The 26,759-nt window shown below is 41.1% G+C and overlaps 1 protein-coding gene across 12 annotated transcripts in view; it reads left to right on the forward strand.

Moving 5' to 3' along the window:
• LOC138977037 (muscle M-line assembly protein unc-89-like) overlaps positions 1-26,759 on the forward strand; it is a 184,227-nt gene that overhangs the window by 146,065 nt on the left and 11,403 nt on the right. For 3 of the 12 annotated variants that reach the window (XM_070349930.1, XM_070349933.1, XM_070349931.1), the window contains 6 exons: positions 12,936-13,076; positions 13,655-13,730; positions 14,724-15,029; positions 17,683-17,787; positions 19,117-19,515; positions 25,222-25,300. In XM_070349930.1, the coding sequence (XP_070206031.1) occupies positions 12,936-13,076; positions 13,655-13,730; positions 14,724-15,029; positions 17,683-17,787; positions 19,117-19,515; positions 25,222-25,300 (1,106 nt within the window). Of the gene's footprint in view, positions 1-12,935; positions 13,077-13,654; positions 13,731-14,723; positions 15,030-17,682; positions 17,788-19,116; positions 19,516-23,825; positions 23,967-25,221; positions 25,301-26,759 lie in introns of all 12 variants that reach the window. The other 9 variants (XM_070349932.1, XM_070349934.1, XM_070349936.1 and 6 more) reach the window with 6 other exon arrangements.

Here is a 26,759-nt window from a genome sequence, read left to right on the forward strand (position 1 = left end):
GTGTGTGTGTGTGTGTGTGTGTGTGTGTGTGTGTGTGTAGTGGCCCGGGTAAGCAGGTTAATTGTTATTTGGGGTAATAGCTAACAGTGTTGACAACAGGAATGTGTTATGGCATCACTGCCTTCACCCAAGTTCATGACGGAACAGCGAGAGTCTGACATATCTGCGTGCCTACAAACATTTAGCACGTGCCGTGACGAAAACTTGCTTTCGCAGCTAACCTGTTTTCAAGCAGTAAGGCCAAACTAAATGCGCGGAGGCTGGGCGGAAAACAGACTTGTTTTGTGTATTCCCAGAAAATCGAGCTTTTTGTTTGGCCCGGAGGAAGGGAGGGGGAGAAGGAATAGATCCATCGTTTTCTTGTAGAACGTCTGGTTGTTCTTCTTTTTGTTTTACGTGCCTACTTGCCAACCTATTTGGCAATTCGGGACCGATCCTATTTTGTAACCTTTTGGTTGACATGGTGGTCGCCTTGTATTAAATTATTTACATTTGGGTCTATTACACTAGAGTGAAGGAGGCTGGACCGGATTGACTCTGCGTGTGTGTGTATGTATGAATGTGTGTGTGTGTGTGTGTGTGTGTGTGTATGTGAGTCTGTGCGTCTGTGTCTGTCAGTGTGTGCGTGTGTGTGTCGGTCACGTCTGTGTGTCTGACACGTGACTAGCTTGCAGAGAGAGAGAGAGAGAGAGAGAGAGAGAGAGAGAGAGAGAGAGAGAGAGAGAGATATCAAATCAAATCAAATCAAATCAAATTTTATTTTTCGAGGGTTGTGGCATAAGCAATACAACGAGCTTTTTTTCAACCAGCCCTCGCCCAGAGAGGGGACTAATCTAATCACATAATTATACGGATATTAACATAGAAAAAAAGGTAGAGAAAAACAACAACATATGAATATTTACACATTACATATTATACACAAATATAAAGCTTCGTATATGTAACGTAGTGAAAACAATGCTGAATACACATGCATGAGTAAATGTGTTATTAAAGCTTTGAGTGTTTTTGTGTGGTTATAATGAACACTGATGCTTTGGACAAATGAAAATATAACCAAACGAAGTCTTCCATCACTGTGATTTTTCGTAATTTAACATTAAATACAGTGAAAGGTGTTTTTTGAAAGTATTGAGACTCATTGGGACTCTCACAAATTCCGGGAGAGAATTCCACAGGACGCTACCAGAATAGGCTAAGCTTGATTTGAAGAGATCTATCCTTGGAATTGGGACGTTAAACTTTCGGTTTGGTTTGACTTTAAAGTTTGCAACGAAAGTTCGTGGTGCACGGCCGGAAAGTATTTTGTGAAGGAGCACGCCTTCATTTAATTTAAATCTTTCTTTTAATGGGAGAATCTTAAGTTTCTTATAATCATCAAATACAAGACTGGATTGTTTCAGTAAAATTAGTTTCAGCGCTCGCCTATGTAAACTATACAATGGTTTTAAAATATTAGCACTGGCAGAGTCCCAGATGGTTGAACAATAATCTGTGATGGTTTGTATGTATGCGTTAAAGTATAATAACCTTGAGTGCTGATCTAGAAAGTGTTTAATTCTATTTAACTGATATATTTTTCTCGACATTGTTTTACATACCGACCGAACATGATGGGCCCAAGACAAATTATTATCGATAATTACTCACAAAACTTTATGATCTCCTACCTCCTCTATTGCGTCGTTACCAATTAATGTGGAATGAGGATTGTTTCGTATGTTTTGTCTCTTTTGTCTTGTTGTTATTAACATGTATTTGGTCTTTTTAGGGTGAAGACTCATGTGGTTATACTCCGTCCAATGAATGAGATCATCTACACTGTTCTGCAACGATGAATAAACTTTGTCTAATTTTGTATCAGAAGTGTGTATGGTCGTATCGTCAGCAAAGAGTTCGCAGTCATCATTAATACTAAGAGGAAGATCATTAATATACAGGGAAAAGAGTAGTGTTCCAAGGACAGAACCCTGGGGAACCCCGTATAACACTGGTCTTTTGCTGGATACGGTTGAATTAACGCAGACAGACTGCTCTCGCCCGGCTAAGAAAGAGGAGAGCAGGCATAAGGTTTGGGGTGACATTCTATATTCAACTAATTTTCTTAATAGTAATTCATGATTAATAACGTCGAAAGCTTTAGCAAAATCGACGAATAAGACACCACAGAGTTGATTATTATTAATGCTACTAAGCCAACTTTCAAGAAGGCTTGTTAATGCTGTGTGGCACGAATGATTTTCTCTAAAACCTGACTGGTTGGAAGGTATAAGATCGTATTTCTTCAAATGAGTGGTCAAGTGTGTAAATATGTGTTTTTCAAGTGGTTTTGATAAAACAGGAAGAATTGAGATTGGTCTGTAATTGGCGGGGTCAGAAGAACTACCTGATTTAAATAGCGGGATTACTTTCGCCTCCTTTAATTTGGTGGGAAAGTAGGATTTGTCAAGGCACAAATTATTACCAGCTATTGTGTTTTCAGCGTAGCAATAGGGCCCGATATTTAGACGAGACAAGTATAATGCCGACGAGTCGAAGACGAGTCGCATTATACTTGTTCGAGTCTAAATATCGGACCCTATTGCTACGATGAAAACACAATAGCGTTTATATAGCTATTCTGACATTAAATTCTGTGTTAAAATCATGTTTTTGTCAGCAACAAGTGCCAGAATGGTCCATGTCGCTGATTGCAGACGACGGTTCCCTTTCCGCATGAAGCCACGGAAATAACCGAACATTGAAAAAAAACCGGACATGTATTACGGAGAAAACTCGACATAACCGGATGTTTAGCATTACGTCAATATGCTAGGAATCATATGACGTCATGACGTATCATGCTTGCCTACGTATATTGTATGTTCGAAAGTCTGGCTTCTGTTGGGAATTCGCGTGGTGAAGACTGCGGTAAATCTGTAGATGATAAGAGAACAAGGATTGTCTCAGAAGAAACGACTAAATGTTTCAGACCGGTAACTTCATTTCAACATTGCACTATACAATGGACGTTCCATTTGACAGGAGAGTTTGCTGATTTTGTGTTAAACATTGGAGAGATCGTCTGCTAGAATCAGAGATAGGTCGCTTCAGATTGCAGCTTCTGGAAATTTGCAAGGTTTGTTGCCTGTTAAAGAACTGGATTTTACACGTAATGTATGTCATGTACAGTAAGCAACAACAAAAACACACACAAAGCAAATGGCATCGTCTGTCGACTAGTCACAGAAACAAACCTGGCGAGGTATGCGTGTACTTTATACACGTGGAAGAAACCGGAACCATGCGTCTTTGTTATCGACAATATGCTTTTGGATATTGAGTAAAATAGCCGACTTCCGCCGTATTATGCTTTGATGATCGGAAGAGACCGTCCAATCACAGCCCCCGAATTCCCCCACTCAATATCCAAAAGCATATTGTCGTAAACAAAAACGCATGGTTCCGGTTTCTTCCACGTGTATAAAGTACACGCATACCTCGCCAGGTTTGTTTCTGTGACTAGTCGACAGACGATGCCATTTGCTTTGTGTGTGTTTTTGTTGTTGCTTACTGTACATGACATACATTACGTGTAAAATCCAGTTCTTTAACAGGCAACAAACCTTGCAAATTTCCAGAAGCTGCAAAGCGAAGCGACCTATCTCTGATTCTAGCAGACGATCTGATCATCTCTCCAATGTTTAACACAAAATCAGCAAACTCTCGTGTCACATAGAACGTCCATTGTATAGTGCAATGTTGAAATGAAGTTAGGCCAAAAAAAAAAAATTGTCTGTTTAGGGTAACATGACCAAAAAAAGTAGGGTCGGTAGGTAGGTAGGTTTTTTTTTTTTTTTTTTTTTTTTGTGTGTGTGTGTGTGTAAATGAAACGCCAAATGTCTCTTTTTAGCATTTTTACCTCTTTTTTTTTCTTTTTTTTTTTGAAATCAAAAAAAAGTTTTTGGGTCGGCGCCAAATCGATAGGGTCGGTCGGGTTACCCTAAACAGACAATTTTTTTTTTGTGGCCTTACCGGTCTGAAACATTTAGTCGTTTCTTCTGAGACAATCCTTGTTCTCTTATCATCTACAGATTTACCGCAGTCTTCACCACGCGAATTCCCAACAGAAGTCAGACTTTCGAACATACAATATACGTAGGCAAGCATGATACGTCAGGACGTCATATGATTCCTAGCATATTGACGTAATGCTAAACATCCGGTTATCTCGAGTTTTCTCCGTAATACATGTCCGTTTTTTTTTCAATGTTCGGTTATTTCCGTGGCTTCATGCGGAAAGGGAACTGTCGTCTGCAATCAACGACACGGACCATTCTGGCACTTGTTGCTGACAAAAACATGATTTTAACACAGAATTTAATGTCAGAATAGCTATATAAACGCTATTGTGTTTTCATCGTAGCAATAGGGCCCGATATTTAGACGAGACAAGTATAATGCCGACGAGTCGAAGACGAGTCGCATTATACTTGTTCGAGTCTAAATATCGGACCCTATTGCTACGCTGAAAACACAATAGCTGGTAATGTAAGGGATTCTGCAATAAAAGGGGCAGACAACTTCAGAATTTTCCCATCAAGATTATCCAAACCACGAGTACCTGTTTGTTTTAAGCACAACAGATAATGGAAGACTTCGCTAACAGATAGCAGAGGAATGTCTAAATTATGGGTACTATTTTTTGAATCACAAAACTGTTTCTACTTGTCCAGATTATTCTGTTTCGATCTATCAGTTGTAATTATTTTGTCAACAATAGAAGTAAAATGAATGTTCAGATCATCAGCAGGTATATCAATAATGGAAGATTTTACTGTATCTTTCGAGATAATTGGTTGATCACCTTCCAGATGGCTTTTAAGTTTTGTTTTGAACTGGATGCAGCGAGCTCACGGTAATACTTTCTACGAGCTGCACGTTTCATGGACGTTACTTTGTTTCTCTGTTTTCTGTATTCTTCTTCTTTTCCCTTACGTTTAAGAACATCGCGGTAATCAATCGCATGTTGAATGTCGCCTGTAAGCCACTTAGGTTTGGGATGTTGCTGCACACGAGAGGTTCGAAATGGTGCATGTTTATCATATACTTTTATAAACAAGTTGTACCATAAATCAAATGCTTCGTCGGGGTCAGTATAATTATAAATCATTGAAAAATGTGTACAACTGAGTTCCGAAAGGTATGAATCTTGATCAAGTTTTGAAAATAACCTATATGTTATAAATTTATGTTTTCGTTTTGGGATTCTAACCCCTTTTTTCGACCACGTGAGGCACACTGGAAAATGATCACTACAGCTTAAACTTGGAACTGAGGTTTCAATAATGTTTGCTCGAGTTGACATACAGATATGGTCTATAAGCGTAGATGAGGTAGCTGTAACTCTTGTTGGAATCGTTACTAACTGTTGTAACTTATGCAGGGATAACCTTTCCATCCAGCATTTGTTGGGTTTCACTAAATCAAGATTAAAATCCCCCAAAAGTATAATTTCTCTGGATTCAAGACTGACAGCGTCCATCATATCATCAAAATTATCGAACCAGTTAATATGTTCAGCTGGATTCCTGTAGCAGAAACCTATCAATATTGGTGCTGATTTAGGCAATTTTAATTCTAGCCATATTGTTTCAACTGAATGCTGCTCTTAGTGATGAAGTCTATGAAATGATAAAGACTCGTGAATATAAACTAGCAAACCAGTTTCTCGTGTTGATGTAGGGTCTCGACGTACGACATTATATCCTTCAATCTTAACTTCCGCATCCGTGATGTTACTGTTTAATCTCGACTCAGAGAGACCAAAAATGTGAAAATATTTGCCTGAATTGAGTAGAATAGTTGCTACCTCATCCAGCTTATTTATTGCATGATTTATATTTAAATGCCCAATTCTGAGACCATCTTTCACGGGCCAGGAATTCATAGACACAGTCATAAAATGAACAAAACACAACAACAATAATCACTACAAAAGAATATTAGTGAGTATTATCTCGTAAAATAATAAAAAGCAAAACAAATTAAACTACTAAAAACGCACGGTAAACGAAAGAAGGGAAAAAAAACAAGTAGAAAAGCCGATCGGCACGGAAAATGTGTCGTCAGTAACAGTCTTCTTATCACTTCTCTGCGACAAACTAGTAGAATTATGAACGCCAGAAGGAAGTCTGTTCAGATGAACGCGATGTAAGCAGAGACTAGATCGTTAGCACAACGAAGTGTCATCAGGATTCTTTAAAAAAACAAAAGCACCAGCAGAAGATTTCAAGGTTTGTCAATGACACTTTTCCGTTGAGTGAACACACAATAATCAAAGACCCCATACACACACACACACACACACACACACACACACACACACACACACACACACACACACACACACACACAAAATCTAAGAGGAGTCGCTATGTTGGTTGCGAGGTAGTTTGTGATGATAGTAGTTCCGAGACACTGTTCAATACTAGTAAGGCACAGAAAACTGCTGTTGCAAACGGCAAGCCTGCATGTAAGCCTGCATTACAGTTGGGTGGGCAGGAGGCGCTGAACAGGGTCACTGCCGTAAGGAGCACCAGACATTGGAGCGGGAAAGTGGCGATCAGCTGCACCGTGATCACCCACAGGATAGCTGTCCTCTCGAGGACGTGCGTACCTCCTGGGGTCAACGGCGGCCCGGTAGCCTGGCTCCTCAAAAGAAACCCCGGGATTTGGAAGACTAGGGAAGGCACCTGGGGGTGGCGCCACTGACGTGGACATTGGTGGGCGGTGGTGACTGCTGATTCGTGGAGTTGAAGAAAGGAGGCACAGGAGGCTGAGGAGACCTGTCCATATGGCAAGGTTGGGGTGGGGGGGGTATGAGTAGTGTTGTGACTGCTGCTGGGATAACGGAGGAAAATCACAGTCATAATGGGGGGCTGAGAAGGTTTTCGGGTTGGTGGACGGATGCGCGGGTCGCTTTATGGAGAAGTGTTAGAGGGCGAAAGTGTCCTCGTCCTTAGAGTGGACAGGTCGCCGGGCTGGACAATTGGGGACGGGGAACAAGGTCTCTGCCAGTCTGGCTGTTCCTTTGGGGCTGGGGTGGATCCTGTCCCTGTACACAGAGAGAGAGAGAGAGAGAGAGAGAGAGAGAGAGAGAGAGAGAGAGAGAGAGAGAGAGAGAGAGAGAGAGAGAGAGATGTAAGATATTTTATTGATTAAACACAAGGTTCATTTCAAGGGGGTGTGGAAGCGGGGGAATCATTTGTACAGGTCACTATTTCTAAGAGAGAGAGAGAGATCAAATCAAATCAAATCAAATCAAATTTTATTTTTCGAGGGTTGTGGCATAAGCAAAACAACGAGCTTTTTTTCAACCAGCCCTCGCCCAGAGATGGGACTAATCTAATCACATATTTACACGGATATTAACGTAGAAAAAAAGGTAGAGAAAAACAACAACATATGAATATTTACACATTACATATTATACACAAATATAAAGCGTCGTAAGAGAGAGAGAGAGAGAGAGAGAGAGAGAGAGAGAGAGAGAGAGAGAGAGAGAGAGAGAGAGAGAGAGAGAGAGAGAGAGATCAGAGCAAATCAGAGCAAATCAAATCAAATCAAATCAAATCAAATCAAATCAAATCAAATCAAATGAATTTTCATTTTACGAGGGTTGTGACATAAGCTTTACAAACGAGCTTTTTTTCAACCAGCCCTCGCCCAGAAAGAGACTACTCTAAACACGTAAATTCATTTTTTTTAAAAATAGAGAGAGAGAATTGAATTGAATTGAATTGAATTGAACCTTATTTAACAAGGAATAGGATTAAGATTTAAGGCTACGCCTTTTCTTACAATCTGTCCTTAGGACGCATAGATACACAGAGCAAAATCTTCGTGATTTTGTCACAATAAACCATAATTCCGATAATGAACAACTGTATACAAAGAGAACATACCAATCAAGTTTATTTGTTCATAGAGTTCATTAAATGGAGAGAATATTTGGTTCTAAAAGAATCCGTATTGGTGGATTGCCGCAGGGCGTCCGGAAGAGCGTTCCAGAGGCTGCTTCCTGAATAAACAAGACTTGATTTAAATAGGTCTATCCTAGGAAGAGGAGTGTTTAGTTTTATAAAGTGGTGCGAATTCTTCAAAGAGAACTTTGAACAAATGGTTTCGGGTGCATTTTCTGTCATAATTTTATGCATCATTATTCCTTTGTTATAATTCATTCTTGACTTTAGAGGTAGGACCCCTATGTTGATGTAGTCTGAGTCGGTGAGAGTAGTCTGTTTGAGTGATACTACTTTTAGCGCTCTTTTGTGTAATCTGCTGAGTAGCTTTAGGGAATTATCACTTGCTGAGTCCCATAGAGTGGATGCGTAATCAATAAGAGACTGAATATGAGCAGTGAAAAATAACTTCCTGGCTTGACAATTAAGGAAGTGTTTAATTCTAGATAAGAGGTACACTTTCTTTGACACTAATTTACTAAGTTGTTCAATGTGAGTTGACCAAGACAGGTTGTTATCGATGTGGACACCTAGAACTTTGTGATGGTCGACTTTTTCCACTATATTGCCGTCAATCATTAAATCGGGACCAGTTGAGGTAAAATTCTGTCGTTTTTGTCTAGTTGTAATTATCATATATTTGGTTTTCTTTGGGTTAAGAGACATGTGATTTAGGTCAGTCCATTGTGTCAGCTGTTAAGCGAGTTAAATTTTTGTTACTGGAGTGAATTGTGGTATCATCTGCAAAAAGTTCACATAAATGTTGAATATAGAGGGGGAGGTCATTAACATATATTGAGAAGGGCAGAGGTCCTAATACCGATCCTTGTGGTACACCGTAATCTACAGCTTGCATGCTCGATGCTCTAGTGTTTGTAAGAACTGTCTGTTGTCTGTCAGAGAGGAATGAACTAACAAGATTGATAGTATCATATCCGACGCCATACAAACCGAATTTTCTAAGCAATAATGTGTGATCAATTACGTCAAAGGCTTTTGCAAAGTCTACGAAAATGGCACCACAGAATTCATTATCGTTTATTTTGTCCAACCACTGATCAACAAGAGAGATTAAGGCAGTGTGGCAGGAATGCTTAGCTCTAAATCCTGATTGTTTAGGATGGAATAAGTTGTTTTGGTTGAAATGTGTTAGGATGTGTTTGTTGATATGCTTTTCCAGTGATTTTGATAACACAGACAAAATGGAAATTGGCCTATAATTTGAGGGGTCTCTTTTGTCACCTGATTTAAACAGAGGAATGACTTTAGCCTGTTTCAGGGCGACTGGAAAATATTTTTTGTCTAAACAGAGATTGTAAATGTAGGTAAGTGTTTCAGAAATTATGGGGGCTGACACTTTAAGAATCCTACCATCAAGCCCATCGAGCCCCCGGGTGCCTGTTTGCTTGAGGTGTGTAAGTGCGTGAAAAACTTCAGGTACTGTAAGAAGGGGAATTTTTGCTTGACATGAAATTTGTTTTGATTTGCAAAATTCTTCTAAAACGTTCAAATCATTTAATTTGGACTTATCATTTTTAATCACATTTTCAGCTATTTTAGAAAAATGTGTGTTTAAATCATCGGGAGATATGTCCTTGATTACAACTCGGATGACTGGCAGCCTTTTTATTTGTAAGTTCATTTATTGCCTTCCATATATTCTTTGAGTTTTGCTTTGAACTTGATGATGTTCACGAGAGAGAGAGAGATCAAATCAAATCAAATCAAATCAAATTTTATTTTTCGAGGGTTGTGGCATAAGCAATACAACGAGCTTTTTTTCAACCAGCCCTCGCCCAGAGAGGGGACTAATCTAATCACATATTTACACGGATATTAACGTAGAAAAAAAGGTAGAAAAAACAACAACATATGAATATTTACACATTACATATTATACACAAATATAAAGCGTCCTATATGTAACGTAGTGAAAACAATGCTGAATACACATGCATGAGTAAATGTGTTATTAAAGCTTTGAGTGTTTTTGTGTGGATATAATGAACACTGATGCTTTGGACAAATGAAAATATAACTAAACGAAGTCTTCCATCACTGTGATTTTTCGTAATTTAACATTAAATACAATGAAAGGTGTTTTTTGAAAGTATTGAGACTCACTGGGACTCTCACAAATTCCGGGAGAGAATTCCACAGGACGCTACCAGAATAGGCTAAGCTTGATTTGAAGAGATCTATCCTTGGAATTGGGACGTTAAACTTTCGGTTTGGTTTGACTTTAAAGTTTGCGACGAAAGTTCGTGGTGCACGGCCAGAAAGTATTTTGTGAAGGAGCACGCCTTCATTTAATTTAAATCTTTCTTTTAATGGGAGAATCTTAAGTTTCTTATAATCATCAAATACAAGACTGGATTGTTTCAGTAAAATTAGTTTCAGCGCTCGCCTATGTAAACTAAACAATGGTTTTAAAATATTAGCAGAGAGAGAGAGAGAGAGAGAGAGAGAGAGAGAGAGAGAGAGAGAGAGAGAGAGAGAGAGAGAGAGAGAGAGAGAGAGAGAGAGAGAGAGAGAGAGAGAAATAATATCAAATCAAATCAAATCAAATCAAATTTTATTTTACGAGGGTTGTGGCATAAGCAATATAAACGAGCTTCTTTTCAACCAGCCCTCGCCCAGAGAGGGACTATTCTAATCTTAAATACATATATATATATATATATACAAACGTAAAACAATTACAAAAGATAAGCATGACAGTAAAAAAAATTAAAAAAATTAAAATAAAAAAAAGATAGAAAAACTATTCACATGACTATATACACGTTGTAGGCTATACATACATTCTTGCGTTATGAAACACTGATGCTTTATGGACAGATATGATCAATATGAAAATAATCAAAACGAAGTCTTCCATCACTGTGACTTTTCGTAATTTGACATTAAATGTAATGAGAGGTGTTTTTTGAAAGTATTGAGACAGAGAGAGAGAGAGAGAGAGACAGACAGAGAGAGAGAGACAGAGACAGAGAGAGAGAGAGAGAGAGAGAAAGAAAGAGAGAGAGAGAGAGAGGCGTAGCAGTACTAATATGACTCGGTTTAAAAAGCCTACAGATTGTTTTTACCGGAGAAGAAATCGTACATCGTACGTTCAACACATTGCTCCGTTTTGGCAATCACATCCTGCCATGAACAACACTCTGCCAACTTAATTTCCCGTTGAGACCCGAGCACGGCACGTAATAGTTTATAAGCTGCATTTGCCAACAGAAATTGTGGTTTGTTTTATGCGAGTCATGTTGGCGCCGATACATCCATGGGCATTACGCAAAATAAAGACACCTGCCAAAACTCTTGTTTCCATCATGTACGCTCACAAAGCCTACGCCCACACAGATCTTCTGCAAATTAAAAAGGCAGAATTTGATTTTCGGTGAAGTTTGCTTGTTTCAGCTGCCACGTGGCTACATTCGATTGTGCATGGTAACCTATCCCCATGCTACCTGAACTCTTTAATAAGCATCTGCCGTTACTCAGACATATCAATCTTGGTGTTCGTCCCTCGTTCACTGAACAGAGATACGTAACGCCAGGTGGCTGTGTCATTCTTTAATTTGTCCAGGGTTTTCTTTCTCTGATTTGACTTTTGCCATGATTGTGGCTACCATATCGACACATTTCTCTTTCTGTCTGTTCTTTTTCTTTCTTGTGTCCAGGATATTTAGGTACAGGGTATGCACTAAATGGTCCTTAGGAAGGCTGATGCCCAGCTAACGCAGCTGAACTTCGCTGGCTTGTGCGACAGCAGTTGGGGATAGAAATAAAGCTGATACAATGTTAGGCGATTCGACACGGAAAAGGCAACTAGGTACTATGTATGGCATGTGATTTGGGCAAAAACCCTGGTTATGCTGGTTTCACATAAACAAAGACTATCGTTATCTTTGCCAGCAGACCAAGACAAATCCTGGACGTTTTTCTCTCTCCACTGTTTGACAATTTACACAAAGACCACACCTGCCTATGTAGATGGCGTTTTGCGTAAGCATACCTGTCAGTAGATGATAGCACCAGGTGCCCCCTTCAAGCGGTGCTGAAATTGGATGTATCAGTCACATTTTGGAAGTTGAGGGGGTGGATGATACGAACAAAAGCAACAGTGTGCTTGGTACTTTATTCTGCTGGTAGGAAAGAAAATGTGTATTTGTACGTGTGATGACGTGAGCTATCGGAGCCCTATTCCCAAGGTGATGCACTGCAGAGATGCTATGAGTTATCACAGGTGGCAGTATCCATGACGATGTGAACCCCACCCTCTTCTTCAATGTTACCTCTTCCACATCAACACAACTAACTCTCTGTCTCTCTCTCCCTCTCTCACTCATCCTCTCATGCTCTCCCTTCCTCTCTCCCTCCCTTCTCTTTATTTTTAACATCGCCCCCCCCCCTCCACACTTGTTCTTTTTTTAATTTGCTTCACTGTGTGTTTGTGCGTCCAAATGACAGATTGTAAGAAAAGGCCCAGCCTTAAATCTTTATCCTTGTAAAATAAAGTTCAGTCTCAGTCTCACTTTCTGTTCTGGAGAGCGTATTTTCTAGGATTCTGGGATTTCTAAATGATTCCTACCCACTAAGCCTTTGTGAGTCTTGCCATTCTGAACGTGTCCAACGTATAATACTGTCTGGAATCAGCCAGGTATTCCCACTTGTTATAATGCCATTACACAAGGGTTCTGTGTGCTTGTGGAAAGGGGAGGCAAGCTGGAGGGTGCAGGAAGAGAGGAGGGTAAGAAGAAGGGGAGTTTCTGCAGTGGGAGACCAACAATCACAATTTACGGCGTGCTGTTGCGACCACACTATAAAATCCGAACTCCTCCCCAGCGGTCACATCCAAGCTATTTGTGCTTTTAAAGCTCTTGCATATCAACCCACTTATGTTTGACGATGGTCTTGTCCGTGTTTCAGAGGGGTCCGTCCCTGCTGGCCGCGGAAGACAGGGGACCAGCGACAGCAGTGGTCAGCCGAGGCGGCGACACCAGCCACACCGCCACCATGTCCACCATAGCTTACGAACAAATCGACGATGAGGAGGAGCTTCATAAAATGGTGAGGATTCGCCAGACTCGGTTTGAACAGCACTTTAATTGCAGCAGCCGTGCCTTGAAGGCACGTGGCTATCGTCTGGGATAATTAGGTCTTCGGCTTTGTCTGAGTCGTTAGGTTGCTGTAACTATTTGTCAGGAATCTTTTTGAACGATCGGCTAAGCTTCACGAAAGTAACAGCTGTCATGTTCTTCAGGAAAGTCACAACAGACCACGTTTATGCCTCCCCGCTCATGACTCGGTGAACGGTCTAAGGATTCTTCACCATAGGATTGCATTGCATTATTGAACTGTTTTGTTCAAAAAGAAAATTTGAACTGTTTTGTTTTAGCTTGTTCATGATGCTAAGGTTTAAAAAAAAAAAAGAGAGAAGATTTTCGTATTGTAGTAGCTTATTGTTTCACATAATTTATGGTTGACAGGTCTTTGTCTGATGCTTCATTTACACTGAACCACAGAATCCAAAATATGGGCTGAAGTTGAGAGTCGAGCTGCAATAGTGGAAGCGTCAAGTTAGATCTCAAGTTAGACCAGATCTCAATATAGCTCAGTGTTTTTTATTGCTGATCTTTGTCCTGCAGATGAACGCCACAGACAACTTTGACGAAAGGAAAAAGATCCGAGCACGGTTAAAAGAAATCCGAGAGAAACAGAGAGGTAACGATTTGAACCTTTTTCTCTACAGACTGAATCACCGAGGTTCAGGCTGATGACCTTCAACTTGTATCAGACTTTCTCCCCGTTTCCAAGCGAAGTTCTCTATTCCTCCTACCTTTCTGAACTGTGTGTCCACTGTACAAATTGTCCCCGTCGGTGTCTTTTGTAGCGTTGATCAACATCATTAGTTGGTCCGGCTTGCTTCTGTAGACAATGTATCACACACCTTTCGTAGCAGCACCAGACTCCTTGGGCTCGCACAGAGCTATTTCTCCTTTTCAGCCTGTAGGATTGGCGTTTTCATTGCTTCCTGCAGAAGTTATCTTGAAGGTGCGTTCATTCAGATTGTTAGAAAGCGCCATGCGTTTGTTGTCAAGTAGAAATATTTGGCACATCTAGCCCAAACAGGACAGACAGTGTATATACTTGGGTATTTTATGACTCAAGACCTGAAGACAACGTTTGGACACCAACAAAGAAAGTCCGTTCCCCGCTAATATACACCTGCAAGAAACACACCCTGTTAGTCTTTAGATATTGATTGATTGATTTTTTTTAAAATACGCCATTATTAGTCTATTATTTTGTATCTGAATTTAATTATTGCTTATTTATACTTTGTATTAGCACTTTAGCGAATTTTAATTCATATTTGTAAATAACTGATACGACAAGGCTTTCACCGTTATCAGGAAGCTAAACTAATCAACGCAGATGTATACACCCCTGCCTATCAATATACATGCAAGGTACAATAACTAAAGACAAACTATCAATGTCGATGTAAGTAAAGCTTTACACTTTCTTACTCACCATTTGAACCATGTCCTCAAAAGGACCCTAACAGGACTAAACACGACCCTGAAGCGGTACAACCAGGGTGATATACTCAGGCAACCACTAACAAGGCTAACCCGCTGACATTTCTACCAAAGAGCACGTAACTCATCACCTGTACCCTCCCCCCACTCCCTACCTCCCTACCTCCTCCAGAGGAGCAGGAGGCGCGGCGGAGGCAGCGAGAGAAGGAGACAGAGGACTTGGTGCGCAGGAAGTTCGCCATGGCGGAGGAAGAGAAGAAGCGCAAGATGGAGGCCTACCACTCGCAGAAAGCCACGTGCGACCGGGGCTCGGACTACGCGAACGTGTCGCAGAAGCTGATCACGGACAAGCACCGCCAGGCGGAGGAGGACAAGCAGAAGCGGCTGGAGGCCTACAAGAACATCGCCACCAAGGAACACCAGCGTGACGAGGGCAAGACCTCGGTCCGGACCGTCACCACCACCAGCAAGGCGCCAGGTGATTGCTCGCCAAGGGGCACGTATCTCTCACTAACTGCCTGCCAAACTGCCTGCCTGCATCGCGTTATTGCCCGTGCTCTGTTATGACGTCTTGTGTAGGTGGTTGGGGGTTTCATTACGGATATGATGGGATTGGTATGGTCAGTCTCATCAGCGACATGAAAGTTTGTCAATGGGGTAGAACAAGGGAAAGCAGGTTGGGGGCTTGAGAGAGGGGAAAAGGGGTGGATGGGGGGGGGGGGGGGGGGTCGGTCTGTCCATCTCTGAATTTAGCAATAAGGGACATAATTGGTAGGAATGGCTGAGTTGGTGGCGTGAATGATACGAAGATCAAAGCCGAAAGACAGCGGCAAGAAAAACCTTACAAGATATACAAGAGAAAACCTTAAACCCAACCCTAAAAATAGAAAATGAAAAGCCGAAGTACAAGGGGACACTATTGACAATCTTGCGATTGACAAACAAGAATTAATGAAAGATCGTAGCAGCTTGTTGCAAATGACCTTTTCTTGCCTCCTATAAGGTAGCAAAGGGACATGGAAACAAACTCTCACAGTCAACTGCGGACAAACAACAGGTCACGCTTAGTTGCCTTCAACAGCTGTCTGTTTTTTCAATGTAGATTTTGGCATTTGCAAAGGCTAATCATTGTTACCCTCATTGCATCCCTTACGATAGTTTACAAGAAAAAGCGACGGGGTTGAATTGTTGCGGTGATTATGGACCTATTTTTGATGAGACTGACCGTTTATATTTGCCTGGGGTGAAAATATGGTACGTACTTATCCACATCCTATTGATATAATCTTCATCACCATGCTAACCTTGCAATATTGTAATTGTTTTTTGGGGGCTTTTTTGTTGTTGAAAGCCTACTGTTTCATTATGTACATATAGTGCCTTTAAGTATTGTCTTAATAATGTGTAGTGTTGTAGTATTGCAACTATTTGCTGCTGCTTGGCGCTTGTCATTGGCAAAATCACCATTACCATCTTTTTGTGTTCACACATTTGACATTGGTTCAGTCGCTCATCTCCGTTCTAAATCATTGTCACATTCATCCCGTCACCGCTCTCTGTACAGTCTCTTTACACCTAGTAGTAGTAGCACGTGACCAGTAACAGCTACAATAAGCAGCTTACGGGATGATTTGACATACATTTTACAGTGATGTTTAGCAGCTTAATCTATCTGTTGCTATTACAAAGGGCTGTTGAGATTTATTTTTCTAAATGTTTTTTTCTGCTGTCAGGCAATCATTGTGAGTCATTGATTTGTATTTGGTAGTGTTGCTGTTTCAAGTCTCGTGAGTCAGTTCCCCCATTAAAAGATCTATATGGCAACCAAGCGGTCGGTTAACATTTGGCAAGTTTTGTTGTTAACCATTCAACTTCACACGTTCTTATTTCTACGTCAGTCAGTTGGTATGTCATTCAGTTAGTTAGCCAGCCAAACAGTCAGTCAGCCCGTTATTTCGGCAGTCATATATTCTAACGAATCTGTAAACAAGTGCCTTCTCTCGCAATTCTGCCAGTCTCATAGAACCGATTGTCTTGAAAAATGCAACTCAATTATTACTACTATCAATGCAGTCGGAGAAATTCCTGTTGTTGCAATAATTATTACCCTGGGAAAATATATCGAGGCTGATAGTGTACAAGGCATTCAGGCACCAGTTAGTCAGTTTTCAGACTCTGTGCGTTCACATTCGTGCGACATGCTCCCCTGCACTTCATACAGCTAGCACTTCTAGTCATGCTCCCCTGCACTTCATACAGCTAGCACTTCTAGTCATGCTCCCCTGCACTTCATACAGCTAGCACTTCTAGTCATGCTCCCCTGCACTTCATACAGCTAGCACTTCTAGTCTGCCTGCCCTTCTCGGACTAGAAACATCCATTCTCATTGTCTGTGTCTGTGCAACCATCTGCCTTTCTCTCATTTTATTTTTTATTACTTTATTTTTGGAGTATTCAATGCAGTAACCATGCACCTCGTTCTTTTCCGTATTTACTTCAGCAGCGCTTCTCACATCGTATTATACCTTGAAGCACTTTCCTGAATGTACTTTTGTGTATCCTATGTTTATTTGTGTCTATAACCGTCAAAAGGCACATTATTTATTAAACGTGTTCACTTGTTCACGATCACTTTCGGAAATGTCTCTGTCATGCGTCACGATTTTTGCTGATAGAGCTTCTAATAATGACTTTGTGTTTATGTTTGCTATGTGCTAAGTAGATTGCAAATAATCTTTAACACATTTTCATGAATATTTCACCGAGTTATTTACCAGACAAATGTCGGGCGACGTTAACTCATCGTCCTGTGTCCTATGTTTTCTAGAAATGATTGTCCATCATTTCATTAATTCCTCATGTGAGTCGGTCCAGATTTGTTTTATTATTCTGCAGTATATTGCAGATTGTATTCACTACACGTCGTGTCCCCCTTACTCCTCTCCAAGCAAAATCTAGCTAGGCATTCGTCACTAGTTTTCATCACCTTTCATTATTCGCAACATTAAATTAACGCCCATGATATCATGTATAACACCACCCTCGCACTGTGGCGGTAAGGTGTGTACTGTGGATATATTAACGTTACTAATGGCAAGCGTTGTGCATGTTTGTACTCTCGCTTCACTCAGACGGCTCGACGTCGGTGACGAAGAAGACAGAGACGACAACATCAGTCAAACAGACGCCAGGAATTGGAGGGGTCCAATACGGGGGCGGCCGCGCGGCCGGGCCAGGTATGTACCTGTATACACCTGTGTATACCTGCACTGCTACAGCACGTGCACATAACGGGGTAACACTAACGGCTACACCACCCGTGCGTGATGTGCGTTTGGTCACACTTCATTTCAGCACTATGTGCAGTTGTCGTGAGTTGTGTTTGAGACACATCAGTTTGGAGAATGCATCATGTTTCACCTTTTTTTGCTGTTCTGGTTCTTGTGTGCCGCACTGGTTTGTGTGTGTTTTAGTTTCTGAAGCTCTCCGTAAATTAGATGAAATTGTACAATCCAGGTGCACAGACTCCGTTGAAGAACGACCTTGAAATTAGTTTCTGTGGACTTTAAAACAAATCTCTCCCACGGTGATTCGGCGAAGTGTTCTCCAAACTGATGAGTGTTTTGGGAATAGAAAGAAGCCACTGTTTTACAGTTATGACTTATAAGGATCGATATGGTAAATGTCTTGTTGAAATGTTGGTGATAGAGAGTTCTATAAACTCTATAATTTGTTTCCATATATTACTGTTGTTAAACGTACATTTGGTTTTTGCTTGTTTTTATTTTTATTTTTAGTTGCCTTAATTTTGTTGATATTTGTTGAACTGCCTGTGTTGCAGAAGTGTCGTTTGCGGTTTTGTTCTTTTACTTTTAGGTTATTGCCGATGGTTATTTTGAATGCCTTAATTTTGAGTTTGTTTTGATATTAGTTTGTGTTTCTGTGCATCAACAATAACTATAACCCAGTTAGAGCTCTGATACAGAACTGTGCACAAATGATTACTTCCATAATTGACAATATGACTATTTCTTTTCTTCCTCCGTCCAACCCTTTGTTAAAAACATTTCCTTGGATTTCGCTCCAAACAAACGACGTCCGTCCCTGCCTCCCGTATAATTATCTTATGCAATTAAATCTTAAACTTCTGTTATGCCTCACCATAGTTTCAAATACAATTTACTTGCGTAAGCATGGTTTTTATCTTGCATATGTATGACTAATGAACTAGACTAGTATGGTTTTTTTTGTAATTGCTAAATGTTTTCGATTTAAATGACTGATTTCCTTAATATATTCACCCCATCCCAAGCCCAACCCACCGACGCCACCTACAAGAACCAGATTCTTCTGGACTAGAAGTTTCTGTCACGTGTGTGTCAACAACAACTAAGGCATGGTATCTTCTCCCCAATTTACACTAAACACAGTCAATCAGTAGATTGTAACAATGATAATGAGCGGGTTTTCCACAACTTCAGTTGCCACAAAAGTCAAGGTTATTAAATCTTGAAAAAGTCAAACCACGAGGTGCACAATATTTTAATTTGTTGCCTGTAAAGCAGAAGAACCTGGGTCAGAAATTCCGTCAGCTGAAAACGCTGAGAGCAAAGGCCAAGGAAACGAAGTCTCAGAAGGAAAAGAAGCTACCGAAACCACCAAAGAAGCGCCGAACAAAGACGCAGTGACTTCAAAAGGACCTGAAGTCAAGGAATCAGACACGACGATAGAGACAGCCAAGAACGAAGACATACCCAAGTCAGCAGACGATCCTCAGAAGAATGATGAATCGGCGAAGAAGGATACCAAAGGGCAAGATCAGAAGCAGTCTAAGGACACCGACAAGAAACAGGAAACAGCGTCAGGCAAGGACACGTCATCCACACCTAAGACAGAGGGTGTGACCAAGGCGGATGCCGACAAGAATGCCGCCAGCAAGCAAGCGGCTGCCGGCCAAAAAATCGGTACAAACAGTGTGTTGTTAGGATGACCCGTGTGCTGTGTCCTTAGCTGGCTAGAACAGATATAGGGTGTCCTGCGCTAGCACAGTGGTATGCTGTCCATCGCTAGAACAAAGGTATGGTGCCCATCGCTAGAACACAGGTATGGTACCCATCGCTAGAACAAAGGTATGGTGCCCATCGCTAGAACACAGGTATGGTGCCCATCGCTAGAACAAAGGTATGGTTCCCATCGCTAGAACACAGGTATGGTGTCCATCGCTAGGACAAAGGTATGGTGCCCATCGCTAGAACACAGGTATGGTGCCCATCGCTAGAACACAGGTATGGTGCCCATCGCTAGAACAGAGGTTGGTGTCCTTCGCTAGCACAGACGTGCGGTGCCCACCACTAGAACAAAGGCTAAAACAGAAGAAAGGTGTCCACCGCTAAAAAAAGAGCTGATCACCTCGAGGGACGAAGCCAGGAGACAGCGAAAGTCCCGCATCATGAGCTTGAACCACATGCAATGAAGACTGCTTGTCACGTGTGGGATGGCGCTTAGTAGCTGTAGAAATGTGCGTGACCAGAATGCTAGAAATAAGGGAATATAGTTTCTTCGTTTGATGTGTGGTTTGCGTAGTCCATTGTGCAAGGCGAAAAAGAGGCGTCAGAGAAGTTGACTAGATAGTCTGTGTTTAACAAAGGTGAATAGAGCCTGGCCGTACCTAATCTGTCATACAGTCTTAGCAGTTCAATTAAATGTAAGATTATGTTACGTGTTTGGGAAAGGCGCACAAGGTCTGCCTTGAAAACGTCAAATAGGACTCCCCAACAATCTAAATCGAACATCTCAACGGGGAAGGCATTAGCACAAAGAAAAACACAGTCTACCAGGATGCATTCATAAAAAGGGTGTGTGTGCGTGTGAATGGATTGCTAGAACGACGACGTGTGAGGAATCATTTGCCTGGCAGTACACACCTATTGCCGCACGACCCAGGTAATGGTTTCACCAGAAATAGAACACTGTGCTAGATGTGCAGCAGGTGTGTGCCAGAGTTGAAGCAATGTAAAGTGCTAGTGGCACCTTTCAACACACAGATTATTCGTGGAGATAGATATACCGAACTGCAAAAACCTTTTTTCTTTCCGTGCAGAAATTAGTCACCCCAGTCCTGTAAAGTCTTGTAATGAACACTATTGTTTGAATTCTAGTCCCAGTTTCTACATGATTGGTTGCATAATCAACCAAAAGTCTTAACTAAGTCATTAGGTCACACACGGAATGCTGCTAGCAGAACGCATATATGCCAAAGTTCCGAAACATTCCTAAACATTGTTAAGTGCGTGTATCAGCCTATTATTTTCTTGTTGTTTTGTTAGTCTTGCGTGGGTGGTAACTCTGTCATGAGGCCACGATTGCTTGGGGAACGTGTTTGAACAGGGATAGTGCTGCTGAGATTGGCAAAACACTTCGTCGAATCGTAAGGAAGGTGTTTTATCTTGATCAACAATAGGATAGTAAGGAAAGCACCTTCGAAACTGACATAGGTGTGCACAAGAGAGCATGAGAGTGAAGGCAAGTTGAAAAACAGTGATAGAAAGAGGAACAAGGGGGTGAAGCAACAAACAGGGAATATGAGAGAGACGGCGCTCGCCACGATAACGTGGTCTTTGCACGATCTGCCTTCACGCCATCGTCAGCATCAACACACCGCCAGAATGCCAGCAAGACAAATGCCAGCCAAACTGGGACTTTACTTTGGGCCCATTCCAAGCTCCTCCCGTGCTATAGATGTAATGGTGCATTCTCTATGCTGAGAGTTTGTTCGCACCCGTGTTGTATTGCTAAGTTGTTGCTGTAACATTATTTCCCGATAACCTAGAGGTGATCACGCATCTTCCCTGCCGTTAATCCAGCTGTTACATGACGACTAGTATGCTGATTCAAAAATAAAAACTATGACAGCTCAACGATCAAACAACCACCAGAGTTGAGATTAACATTTTGTGTGTGAAAAAAAATTTCCCTAGAAGTAATAGGATGCTAGGAGCTTGTCACCGAACATTAGTGGCTGGAGAGATGAAGGATATTGTGCTTATATTTCTGCTTTTTTGATTTGGATTTTTTAAATTGTTTTTTACATTGAGCATTGTTAAAATATCTTCAAGGGCTCTACGTATACAGCACTTGCTTCAACAGCAGCAGCATGCAGAAGCCATAACTTTTGAATATGCTTTTCTTTCCCCCAAAAGCGGCGGATGGTTGCCTAAATGGCGGGGTAAAAACGGCCAAAAAACACAAGTGTGCGTGGGAGTTTCAGCCCATGAACGCAGAAGAAGATGCTTTTAAGAAGCTATGTGTTTCTTTCCTGGTAAACAAACATCTAAGAACAAGAAATTCGGCGCGCAGCGAAACGAGAAACAGCCTAACGTCTCCTGCGTTGCTAAAAGTAATGAGCCAAGATGCCATTTGCCTGGAAACGTTTGGAAACTTCCCAAGGGCCGCTGTGGCGCAATACAGTGCATCCGACCTGAGTTCCTTTTAGCTGGAATGAGAGTGATTAGTCAGCCTCGTGGAATGAGATTGACGCCTGCACGTGCTTCACGACAAAATTCCCCTGTCAAATTTAGACAATGAGTCAGAAGTGAAGTTTTTTGTGTGGCATATAACATTCTTCTTTGAGTGTGTTTTGTAATTGCCAAGATTTCCATGATAGGTACAAATTTATTGAAAACGGTTATCTCATTTTCGTGATATCACACACACACACACACACACACACACACACACACACACACACACACACACACACACACACACACACACACACACACACACACGCGCGCGCACGCACGCACGCACACGCACGCACACTCATGTGGCACGTGCACTTGCCTTACTTTTTAGGTTTATGTGTAACTGACAAAACAGTCCAAAGGTACAGTTCTGCATGCTTCATGATTTTTAAAGTTGTGGATGTTGTTTAGAGTGTGGTGTGTGGTTTCTGTCGCTTCCTTGTCAGTGACTACACTTTTTGTGCATTGTGGAAATGCTGACTTCAAATGTTGGCAAGCACGTCGATTCTATCGACTTACACTCAATTAGGGAGCTGAACCGTAGGAGGCGTACAGAGTTTCTAAGGCCATTACCTCAGGTCATGGTTATGCTCGAGTCGTGAAGAACGAGGTGGTAGATAACTCACTTTTGGTTGATAAAATAAGTCCAGGAACTCTGCATTACATTCTTAGTGGCCCCTCTGCAACCTGGCAACGACGTATGTATGCACTGTGTTGCTCACGTTAGGTTGTGGGTCTTTGTTTAAAAAATTGCCGAGTGTAATGCATATTTATTACGTAATGTAGAGTAAGACGCCAGAAAGATCGTTACGCTTCTGATCATTTCTGACTGATGAGGTATTTGTAGTTGTGTGAGCCGAGCATAAATCAATTTCGCGGCCAAACAGTTCATGTACTTGTACATAACCGGATCAGTTTCTTTGTGTTTCTATTTCATTAGTGTATGAAAAGGTCAGTGGTTTTGACAGATTGTAAATCATATGATGACGTAACTCGAGACATGCACTCGATTTGGCCCCCTACCCCCCGTTGTGACACCCTTTGCTCGGTTTTCATACGTCACGACTCTAACCGTCAGTGTCAGTCTGACCCGTATTTTTGTGACGTAACACCGGAAGACATGATTTCTTTAGGGGATGAGTAACAGTACGTGTTGTGACCTGGTCAGTTGTGCGTTTGGTTTCTTTGTTTGCAAACTTAAAGTGGGAAATGTTCCCTGCAATATCAAATTGACAAGGCATTGGTTTATTCTAATGCCAAGCGATTACATCACAGAACTGTACCGACGACGGTCTCCCTTTTACCCATCCATCCACCCACCCTCCTCTTATCTCCCTTCACCCCAATGAATGACCTCTCCTCCTGTGGACTATATTGTCGACATATGTTAAAGAATTCAGGAAAACATCCGGTTTTGATACTGTCTAAAAGAGAAAAAAAAGCATCAGCTGGTGCGCGTTCAGAAGTTTACATGTTCATTTGTTGTAGCTTACTTTGTTAAGAGAAGATTAAGCCGTAGGAAACAGATTGTTGGAAGCCTTCTCGAAAAATAATCAAGAAAAAAAAGAAGAAGAATACGAGAGCTAAAACCGTTTAAAAACGAATCAATACTCGCGGACGTACACAACTGAACAGGTCCCAACAAGTCCTGCCGCCCGTTCTCTCAGACCTCGACACATTTGACCTTGACCTACTTTCTCTCCCTTGCCTGCTGGTTGCCGCCTGCCCTGCCCTCTGGTGTTGGCGTGTAGAACTAAACACTAGGAGCCTGAAGGAACAGTTAAGCGGCGTGAGTGGGCCGGAATCCAGCGGTAGCATTACCATCAAAACGGAGTCCTGGAGCAGTCGTGATGGGGTCGTCCACAAAGCACAGAAGACAGAGTCCTGGGGAGGTAGATATAAGCAGTATATTCTACCATATGCAATATGAACTCTTCGTAAGAGTAGTATTTATCTCTTCTGCAAAGATTCCTGGACATATTAAATTGTTTTCTCATCTGGTATAGTTTAGTATTCTTTAGTGGACGTTTGACTGGGGATAGAAGTTGCTGTTGAGGAGTCTCTTCTCTCTCCTTAAAAGAAAAGTGTGGGTAAGGGATGGACAATAGGGCTGTGAACGGGCGTCAAGCACTTCTTGTGTACATTTTAAATGCATCTGAAAGAACTGGGGAGGTTATCTTTTGCACTGGGTAGACCAGAGGCAATAATGGTGATTTTGTAGAAAATATGGGGGAGCCTTTTATATTGACAAAGTATGGGTTTTTTCTTCCTCAAAACACCGTAAAAGCAAAACTTGACGTAAGCAGTTTGATAACTGCAGTTATTATGGTCATCGTAAAATAAATGGCGCAATGAATAAATGGCTTGTAGATTGTCATGGAATGTAGAATGTGATCTTGCAATGTTTCTTTAGAGAGGTGCTTTCAACATGTTTCTTTAGAGAGGTGCTTTCAACATGTTTGAGTTGTGTATTCTAGTCAGTGCACGATGCTTGCATGTTAGCGCTTATGCGGAGGATAAAGCATGTGTCGGTGAGAACGTTGTGGCTTCAAAGAAGTGTAGACGGATGAAAAGATAGTCTGTCATTTTCAGAGTTCTTTTACGTTTTTTTTTCTTCTTTGGATGTGTTGAGTGATTTTTCACGCTTCGTTTATCTACGTTCATGGAGTGGTTTTTTTTCTCGCAGTGCAATTTTGTGACAGATTTTAAAACTGAGACTGATTCTTATCACTAATTCGCTTTACGACTGTGTGTGTGTTTAATGGCTGATTGTCGGTGCTGAATCACTGTAAGTGCAGGGTGTTTTATTCTGGTGTCCTTTCTGAGACATAGAATGCATTTGAACATTGTTTATTTGTGTCTTTATCTTAAAGGACAATAAGTAAATATGAAGAAAAAAGGATGAGATCAATACATTACATAAAATTAGGTAAAATACGTGACATTTTCTGCATATGCTTGACTTATTTCGCAATATATTGATATTTAAAAGTTACTAAAGGCTGGCCTTTTTACTGCCTTGTTGAGGGATAGCCATTGAGTTGCCAGAGTGTTATGGTTGATAATGGTGCGCATTGTGAAGAAGGTCAGTGAAGGGGAACGAGCACCACGTGCATGTTGTCAGTGTGCTGTGTGCTTATTGTGCAGCCAAGCCTCAAGGGGCACGTGGGGCCATGGCAGCCTTCAAGCAGATGGACGCCGCTAACCCTTCAGCCAAACCCACCAAGTAAGTACGCTTCATGCTCTTCTGGCACTTCTGTGTTGGTTTAGAAAGAGAATTTTCACGTCAGCCAGAATGGTATGCACCTGTTGATTCCAATCTTTCTTGATTACTGGTGACGTAAAACGTTATCAGATTCTTATTCCTAAATGCAATTGTTTAACTGTGTTTTACGTTCGAAATGCAACAATGCTTTTGCCGGTCACATGTCTGCCTTTATTTGAATGGAATGGGTAACTGTTAGCACAAAAGTGTTCTTCTTTAAGAGGTACAGGTCAGGTATGAATGTCAGCAATAATGTTACAAACGAAAGCTACTCGGCAAGTATTCTCGCAAGATTGACACACAACATTTATGAGATCATGTCCTTTAGAAAACTAGTTGTGCAATTTTGCAGCAGATTTTTCCCTTTCCCCTATTTACCATTATTTTCATTTCTTTACAACGAATGACGGCCGTGAACTTCATGAATGTCAGACAGATATGTAAAAATCAGTTTGACATGCAAAATGTGTTCTTAGTTTGCACCAACTGGATACAAATCCAGCGCGCTACTGACTGAGCTACATCCCCGCCCGACTGCTTTACCAAAAATGATCATTATCAGAAGTTTGTTCGAATACCTATAACATGACTGACATTTACCTTTACATTCTTTGATTGGAACGTTATTTCTTTGCATTTGATTTACCGTTTAATTTAGTATTGTTAGTTGGAATCAGAAATAACATTTTAACCATACACGCTCTGGGTTTACAATATTTTGTTCAGTCTTTCTGTTACATGTACTAATGAATTTTGATTACAGGGTTGAATATATGATTCAACGTTTTAAAATGAAGACTAACAATACTATTTTATTGTCTTTTCACTGGTGATGGGTCTGTTTGTTTATGCTAATTTTTGATCGTTCGACTAACTGATTTAATTCCAGATCAACATTAATCCTAACACTTGCTCTTTTTCCAGCAATGGTGAAAGGTGAGGAGAGATACTCTCCCTTCAACACCTTATTTCCCTTGCCATGTCACCCGATACACTTGTATTTTTGTATTTACTCGATACAGCAAGTATCAAGCACTAGATCACCTGAAGAAATATTTTTTGCTGCTTAGCTTTAGCTTTATAAAGTGCATTTCTTTTGTCCGTGTGCCTCTTTCAAAACCCCACCCAACCCTTTGTCTTCTATGTTATTCGTGTCCTCGTGAATGTTAGGCCTACATATTGATTGTATTAGTTTCTGCAACTATACAATTCTTAACTCTTTATGTCGAACTTCTTTGCTCCCGGGCTCTCTTTTCTGACCCGTGGGGGGGGGGGGGGGGTCACATTTGTTTGTTTGGTACTTTGTTCGTTTGCTTGTTTGTGTGTTTCTTAACACACGATGGTTTTAATTCATTTTTATTCCCCCATTAACTTACTTACATTAATGACATGATTTTTCGTCATCCGTTATTGTCATTCT

The sequence above is a fragment of the Littorina saxatilis genome, linkage group LG9, assembly GCF_037325665.1.
Source record: "Littorina saxatilis isolate snail1 linkage group LG9, US_GU_Lsax_2.0, whole genome shotgun sequence".
In the NCBI taxonomy this organism is placed as follows: domain Eukaryota; kingdom Metazoa; phylum Mollusca; class Gastropoda; order Littorinimorpha; family Littorinidae; genus Littorina; species Littorina saxatilis.